This window comes from Quercus suber, unplaced genomic scaffold (genome assembly GCF_002906115.3).
Source record: "Quercus suber isolate HL8 unplaced genomic scaffold, Cork oak 2.0 scaffold_283, whole genome shotgun sequence".
Taxonomy (NCBI): domain Eukaryota; kingdom Viridiplantae; phylum Streptophyta; class Magnoliopsida; order Fagales; family Fagaceae; genus Quercus; species Quercus suber.
Window position 1 is genome coordinate 565,610 of NW_027069739.1, and position 8,203 is coordinate 573,812.

An 8,203-nucleotide genomic window follows, 5' to 3' on the forward strand; every position below is an offset into this window, starting at 1 on the left:
AAGTGATGACATGCTGTCTTTTGCACTTTAGCAAACGAGCGTCATTCTCTTTCTTGCCTCACCTTAACGAAAAAGTCTGGTGTCACAATTTGTGGCACAACTTGTGCCACAACTCGCCCATGTGACGAGTTATGATTGGTGGAAGGGTAATTGTGGGTTCATGTGGGGACACTCTTTCACCAACCACAACTCGCCACATGGACGAGTTGTGGCACAAGTTATGAAACTAGAACTCCACATTAACATATCTAACTTTTCCAAAACCTTATGAAAATAAGTGAATAAATGATCGTATATAGCACAAATTGGGAAAATGTAAGTTATAGTCATCAACCATAACTAACTGTTCATCGATGAGAAACGTTTAGTGAAAGGCCACATTGTGCCCTGCAAGGCATCTCTCTCTCTTTTCCACGAATAGAGGGAAATATGACTTCAATTATAGCTTTGTTGTCTAAATTAGCGAACTCAACAACAGCAGGACTTGGTTGCCTTCAATGAAGAATGCTTTACCGTTTGTGGAGGAAAAACTGATTCTAATCAGGATCCTTTTTCCGAATCGTATAGCTATCAATACAATGTTAAAGCCATTGTCATCTAACTCAGTTCAAATCAGTTTCACAACACTTGCACCTAAATGGAAGAGCCTGTCCCTTGTAACATGTTCTCTACAACGAGTTTTGATCAAAGACAAGCATCAACTAAAGACCTGGAACAGATTTTGCTCGAATAATCTGTTTGAGAATTGCCTTGTCTTCATCAATTTGTTTCTTCTCTTGAGAATCCTTTGGTTTGATTTTTCTTTTCTCCTCCAACATCCAATGGAAAAGTTCACGCTGCTGATCTTCAGGGATGGGCTGCCGCACTTTCACAGGCTCCATTAATGGTGGAGGGAAATCCAATTCCAATATCTCAGGAATTGGGATATCTGTATTTGTAATAGGATCAGAGGGGACTTTTGCTGCTGCTTTCTCATCTCCCACACTTTTTTCTGAAGCTTTAGTATTAACTATACCTGAATCTTTCCTGCTTGCCCTCACAAACATGTAAGCTGCAAGAAATGCTAATTTGTAAGTGGTTAAATAAAAAGGTACATGATAATAGAGTGACATTATTACGTTGGAACATCAGGGAACTCCAGAGATAAAGAATAGAGGAGATATTAAAGTTCATGCCCTGACTGCACTTATTTAAGTTCAGATATGATCAACCAAAACATTAACATTGTCCTGATCTCATCATCAATATCAACTCATTTAACCAACCATTGACCCTCAGAAATGATCAAAGGAAAATATTGGTGACAACATTCATTAACAAACTTAGAGAAGGACCAAATTTAATTCCAAACTTTTAAAATTTCTTACAGAAATTGATCAATAACTGTAGCTGAATTGGCAAGAAGATATGCTGTTTGGACCAATCGGATGTAATACGTGGCATAGCCCAGGAAAGTTCCATGTCCCTTGCTGCTTTTCCCCTTGATATTTAAGGAATATTGAGATGACAACAACAACAACAACAACAAGAAGCCTTAATCCCAAAATTTTGGGGTTGGCTATGGATCCTCAATAGATTAGTTAGAATCAGCCACATCTATTATTTTCCTCCTCGCCCACTTTTCACTGCAGCTGGGGTCTGATGCAGCGTCTCGCTAGGAGGGGATGCCCCAACGATTGTCTGTATTGGATCCATTCATAATATAGTGTCTAAATTTTATGCTAGCCATCAACCTATTGCAACCTTCCTCCTTTTTCTAGGCTTGGGACTGGCTATGAGCAAATAAATGACACTAAGCACAGACACAGGCAGAGTTATATTTAAGGACCATTGAGGAAAAAAAATTGAAATACACATGACCAACTCCTCACATGAAATTGTACTTAAAACCTTACAAACTCAACAATACCAGTATAACAACATCATCTTGGTGAGTTGGCACCACACATCAATAGACACAATAATAGCTCTTCTTATACTATAGTTAGGGAGATAATGACCAATGAGCTATAGCTCAACTCGTATTTCCTCTGCTGATAATAAATGAATCAAAGGTGAGGTAGTGGGTTCAAGCCCCACTAGGTGTGTGTGTAACTTACCAATAAAGAATTACTTAAGGAGATAATGAGGTCTATCCAATTAATGATCCAGATACTCTAGTTAAGACTTGCACACTTGAGGTACTCAGTACTGACTTTATCAAGGGCAGCTTCTTAATAGTGACATCTCTAAGCTTCTAAGTGGTCAAAATCAAGTTGTTTGAGATTTAATATTTTGATCCCATTAATACCCACCTAACAGACCACCCACTCATTACCAACATTGTATGGATGATAGGAAGTATCTTTGGGCAGCAACGACTAACTTATGAAAGGTGGTAAAGTAGTAAAATCTTCCAGTCCAATGATCAGGTTATCTTGTTGTTGCATATCAGAATTTTATCAAATCCCAGGCAAGACAGATTTTAAAAATTAAAGATGACTAGATCATGGGGCCCAATGGAAAAAAAGGAAAAAGGGAAAACACACACACACACACACACACACACACACACACACACACCAACTTAGTGGCTTAGTAATGGGAATCCTATTTAGTTGTCAAAATCCATTTGTCATGATGTTTACTGAAAATTTGAAGAAACCATCTTTCATCCTTCAAAATGTTCATCTAGCATTCTATGCTCTGTCCCTGTTACTAACCTTTAAACAGCAAGGTTTGAAAGTGCATTCTACTCCCCAATGGGCTAAAAAGGCTAAAACTTCCTTTTCTCTCCCTTGAGAGGTGGCCTGGAGGAGGTGGAATTTTTTCCCAGTCTACTTTTTATGTGGGGTTTCGTGATGATTGGTTTGCATCTCAGCTATTAGGTTTAAATATTCCAGACTCAGTTAAAAGTGACAGCTGGAACTCTTGCATTTGGCAGCATGAAAATTTAGATCATTCGCAGGGTGATATAGTTGAAAAATGGCAAAAAAGAATCAGATTTGATACTGAAAATTGAAGCTGAAATCCAACTTAGTAGTTAGTACTTTAGAAGGAAACCCTTCCAACTCGTTTCAGTCAAGTCTCACTCAATTATCTCTCTTCCTGACTTAACAACCCACCCACCGGTGGCTAGTGGCCCCATGGGCACTTCTTTAATCAAAATAAGCCCATCAATACCCAAATTTACAATTGAAAAGAAAAATGTGCTACATCAAACTAGTGAACAAATTTCACCTTCTAGAGGAAACACCCCCACCCCCTTCTTCCTGGGAAGCCGGGCGACCCTACCAGTTGCCTCCATAAATAACAAGACAAAGTGTTGCCCCAGCAGTTAGTGCTACTAGTATGGAGCTAACAATGATAATAACAAGTTAACCTTGATTAAATAATGAACACTTGTTGGTCCAAAAAATATCTCAAATGCCACTAATTTAGGGAGCATGTATTCCCATCCTGTTAAATATTACCTTATGCAAATTCTTTAGCAACATAGCTTACTATTGGCATTGCTAGACACTCTCATTTGACAGCATTGGGTATATTTCCTTTCACTATTTCACTTCTTATCTTTTTTCCATTGAAGAATTTTCCTTCACAACTCTAAGTCCTAAATTTCACCCAACAAAAGGGTCCCACTAAAACAGCATAAACCAACCCCCCAAAATTTATATACAGTCATAGGTCAAAATAGCACTTAAAAACAAAAAACAGTTCAGCACCAGCTAAAAGACTCATCTCAGTCAATACGTCAAACACATTACAGGCAAAAATGAAAACCACCCAAAACCCATATCACTTCAACGAATCTTAGGTTTACGTGAACAACCCATTTCTCAGTACTCCACAATGAAACTAAAACCCTAAGAGTTTGAGCTTTGAACCAAACAATGAGCAAAATTCCAATGCAAAAATCACAAACATGCATTGCAAACACAAAAAGAAAAGAGAGGAAAATGTGGGGGGCTGACCTCCAAGAGCAAGATTGGCATTCAAGAGCAAACGCCAAATGAGTTTGTAGCGCTTAATGAGGGACTCTTTTGGAGGCAAAGGTGGTGGTGGCGGCTCCGACATTTATATTATGGTACTACTACTACTACAACTATTACTAGAGTACTGCTGTATCAGTGTCTGTGAATTGAATCTGAATGATGAGCAAGCGCTCAATGGTTCTTTGCTTCGAGTTGGTGGGGGTTTCCATTCATGGCAATCGTTAAAAAGTCCACTTTTAGAAACTTGTTGATCACTCCAGTCGGTCGTTCGTTCTTGACCTGGTTATCGTTCTTTCTTTCCTCTTTTATCTTTTTTGACCAGAACTTGGTAAAAAAAAAAATTAGAACAATTAACAACAAACACATCAAACTTGTTTTTTTTACGGATTGTTGAGGTGGTAACTGTAACATCACTCTAAGCAAAGCAAAACCCTTACTAAGATTACTTTTATTACGCTCAATCAAAATCTGTCATCTTCTAAGAAAAAAAAAATGGCCATCTCAACAATTCTTTAATTATTTGTGTAATTTATTTAAAATAATATAAAATTTACTATATAAACCTTATAAGCTAATATATTACTCAAGTAATTTAATATTTATTTAATATTTTTAATCATAATAAATTTGTTATGCAGTTGAAAAAAACAACTTAAAATCATATTTTTATCATATCAATTTACATTAATTTATAAACTTTTTGTTGTAATATATATTTGTAGGGGCTCAGTTTGGATTGACCCTGAGTATGAATGGGTTTTCAGCCCAATCAAGCCCAAACAATAAATTTATAGAGAGTGGGTTAAAGGTTTAGAAGCTGGCCGTCGTTCATCAAGCATGAACCTTTATTTATAAAAAGATACTTAGGATTTCTATACAACTGGGAGGATGCTCCTCGGCCATGGGCCGAGGAAGCCTTTTTCTTCTCTTTTTTCCCCCTCCCCTTTTTTACTTTACTTGCTTTCCTTATATAGTCTTCATCTTCCTATCTCCTTATTCCATCTGTTGATCATTCTTTGCCTCTCTTCTGGCCGTCCGTCCCATCAGAGGCCTTATCAGTACTCGAGTGGTTCACTCTGATCAACGTTGCCCTGCTAAGGGGTTATATCCCCATTAATGCGGCCAGGGGGGGTTAGATGAATGCATTAAATGCGAGAGTGACAGCTTACTTTGGGCCTGGTCTTTCCCGAAAATCACCCTTGTCAGGCCGAGGATGAGGAGGTCCTCGGCGTGGATTGGAAAAAGAGGCTTTCCCCAATTTAGCCTTGAATAGTCAGTGTTCCTCGGCATGGGCCTTGGGCCTGCTACCCGATGGGCCGAGGCTATCAGGCCCACGGGCCCCACAATAGCCCCTCAAAACCCTGCTGCACGTTCCCTCGGACGGGGAGGAGGGTTTTAATACCTACGAGCCCTCTAAACGAGTCGCCCCGCTTCGGCTAGCGTTAATGCTGGCGGCTTTTTGACTGCCCAATGCGCGTTTTTAGCGTTTCAAGACTTAATGGGTGTCCACATTAAATTTTGGCGGCACCACGTTTCCCACTTTCAACGGTATGATCTCTTGCTTTTATGAACAAGCAGTTACATTTGGGGACCTAAAGGGGAGTATAAGTACCTGTTTGAACCGCCTGGTTTCATCATTTTCGCGCTTACAACCATTGATGCGTATGACTTAAGTCTAGTTCAACTTGCACTCTTCTTGAAGAGAATCGCCATACTTCTGTAAGTCTTCTTTTTCTAGTGACCCCAAATTTCCTTGATTTTACTCCTCCTTTTCTTCTTTTAGAACTTTTAGTCATCTTTGAGGAATGGGTAAGTTTAAGAAGTTGGTTGAGTCTGACGAGATGATGAACAAATTCATTGTCGACTATGGAATACCTAATAATGTGAGTTTGAAGTACTGTGAAGAAGGGGAGTGGTACCTTAAGAGGAGAGAGGGTGAAGTTGTGATCCCAATAGTCGCTTTTGTAGAAGGGGGGATGAGAATCCCTATGAGGCCAGTAACTCTCAATTACCTTAGGCATTTTCGCCTGACTCCTACTCAGTGTGCCGTGAATGTATTTAGGATATTAGGGTGTGTAGATACCCTGAATGAGAAAATGGGGCTGAGACTGACTCACCAAGATGTGAACTGGTGTTACAACCTTCATCACCTGAGGGGTAAGACGTACTATATGAAGACAAGGGACGATAGGGTTCGTCTTATCCAGTGTCTTCCTGATTCCAATAAGGGGTTAACCCAAGACTTCCTCATAGTGTCGGGAGAGTGGCACAACGGTTTTCATTGCCCAACAGTAGAGGGGGAGCTAGGTAGGATATCCGAAGTAAAAGACAATCTAGGTTTCAGTATTTTCAAGTTTTATAACCGTATATTTGATTTGGTTGATTAACCATAGGAGTTTCACTTTTCTTGTCACAGATCCGCACACCTTTGCACGTCATTTCCATCTGGTTAACAAAGCGGATTTGGAGACTGTTCTTAGGTTGTACCTTTTCCTAAACGAAACCGATAACCAGGTCAGAGCTGCTCATCACATTCTCGGATGCGACCCAGCTCAGAAATCATTCCCAGTCCCGAAGCACGTAATTAGAGCTCGTGACCCTCGGCTTACGCAGATCACCATGGTGGAAGACGGTTTTGCATTTACTGAAGAGTCTTATATACTTGAAGGCATTCCGCTAGCAGGTCCCTCCTCATCCCAGCAAGTAACAGTGGCCGAGGAAGGACTATCTACGAAGGCAAGGGAGGTGGTTGAACTGAGTTCTTCTGAGGACGAATATAGTGTATTCGACCTAGCTGATCAATCCGAGGATCCCTCTGGTGATCTAGGAGACCCTCATTTGTCCGAAATCGATCTCCAGTCCCTAAAAGTTAGTACTCAGACTAAGATGGGTTTAAAAAGACAGCCCCAAACCAATCTTCTTGACCTGCTAGAAGGCGGTTCCAAGAAAGGTGTATCAGAAGAGTCGCAGCCCCAGCCCCCAGCACCTTCGCCCCAGATTTTAACTGTGCAAACCAGGTCGTCCTCTGTCCCCATAGTATCAGACCCCCAGACTGAGTCTCCTGTCCCGAAAAGGAAAAGGCTTTCTAAGGGTAAAGAGCCAATGGATGGGGGCAAGTCCCATTCCCCGCCCGAGGAGGGTAGGTTTCGCAGGCCTCCGAAGCAACTGAAGCTCGGTGATCAACGGAAGAGTAAGAAGGCCATCCAGCAGTCCGAGGCTCAAGCCTGGCTGCCCGCTGCCATGCTCCATGATCAGCCCCTGATGGATAACGCGTCGATGCTGGAATCTCAAGGAGCCGAGGGGGCTCTTGTAGCCGAAGCCCTGGAGAAATCTCTTCTTCTTCCCACTGACATGGCCGAGCTAAGAAATATAACTGGGGTAGAGGTTGTCCTCGACCTTAAGAAGTATCTAGGAATGGTGGGTCCTTTGGCACCTATTCACTTTATTCAAAGTTTGTCACTTAATACCTTCCTTTTTCTTTACGGAGTTACTTGTTTTTATTGGCAGGCTATCCAGGCCCTTTTCAGGTTAGGCGAGGAGGTCGATGACCATAGCAATGCCTTAGCGCAAGAGCGTGACAAGTTCTTAGAGGCTGCCAATACTCTCAAGAGATCTGAGGCCGACCTAAAAAAGGCGACCGAGGATCTGGCAGAAATGACGAATGCTAGGGATACTGCTGTCTCCGACCTAGCCGTGGCCAGGAAGCAAGCTGAGGATCAAACTAATCGCTTGCAAGACGTTGAGGGTCAATTACAAACTGTCAAAGAGAACATTACCTATATGAAGGAGAAGTTGACCAAGGCAATCCATGAAAAAGGTGTTGCCGAGTATGCCAGGGACGAGGCTGTGAGAGCCAAAGACGAGGCGGTATTTGCAAAAATAGACGCTGAGCGCTCTGTGGAAAAGGCGGAGGAGGATGCTTTCGCAGATGGGGTGGTTAAGACTGAAGCCACCCTTCGGGCTCAAGTTCCTGCAGTGTGCAGGCATTACTGTTCTCAAACCTGGCATGAAACCCTCAACCAAGCAGGGGTTGATGCCTCATCTGATCTTAGAAGGGAGGACAGGGTATATTACCCTATTGCCATTCGCGAGGTTGCACCTGCTGCTCCCGAGGAGGGATCCTCATTACCAGCGGTTGAGAGTCACGATAAGACCGCCGAGGATACATCATTAACTGACCAACCATCCGAGGAGGTTGAGCCCCAGAGAACGTTGGGGGAAGTTATAAC

General features: G+C 41.8%; 1 protein-coding gene across 1 annotated transcript; it reads right to left on the bottom strand.

Moving 5' to 3' along the window:
• Positions 1-265: 265 nt before the first annotated feature.
• LOC112025647 (uncharacterized) lies at positions 266-4,405 on the bottom strand. Its single transcript, XM_024058321.2, has 2 exons — positions 3,954-4,405; positions 266-1,051 (listed from the first exon to the last, which is right to left on the bottom strand). Exons 1-2 carry the CDS (start codon positions 4,054-4,056, stop codon positions 702-704), a joined length of 453 nt encoding a protein of 150 aa, XP_023914089.1. The 5' UTR covers positions 4,057-4,405; the 3' UTR covers positions 266-701.
• Positions 4,406-8,203: the final 3,798 nt, after the last annotated feature.

Excerpts from the sequence above, each read along its gene's own strand:
- LOC112025647 (XM_024058321.2), bottom strand. The coding sequence starts at position 4,056 with ATGTCGGAGCCGCCACCACCACCTTTGCCTCCAAAAGAGTCCCTCATT. Across the intron at positions 1,052-3,953 it reads TGCCAATCTTGCTCTTGGAG|CTTACATGTTTGTGAGGGCA; the intron begins GTCAGCCCCCCA and ends CATTTCTTGCAG.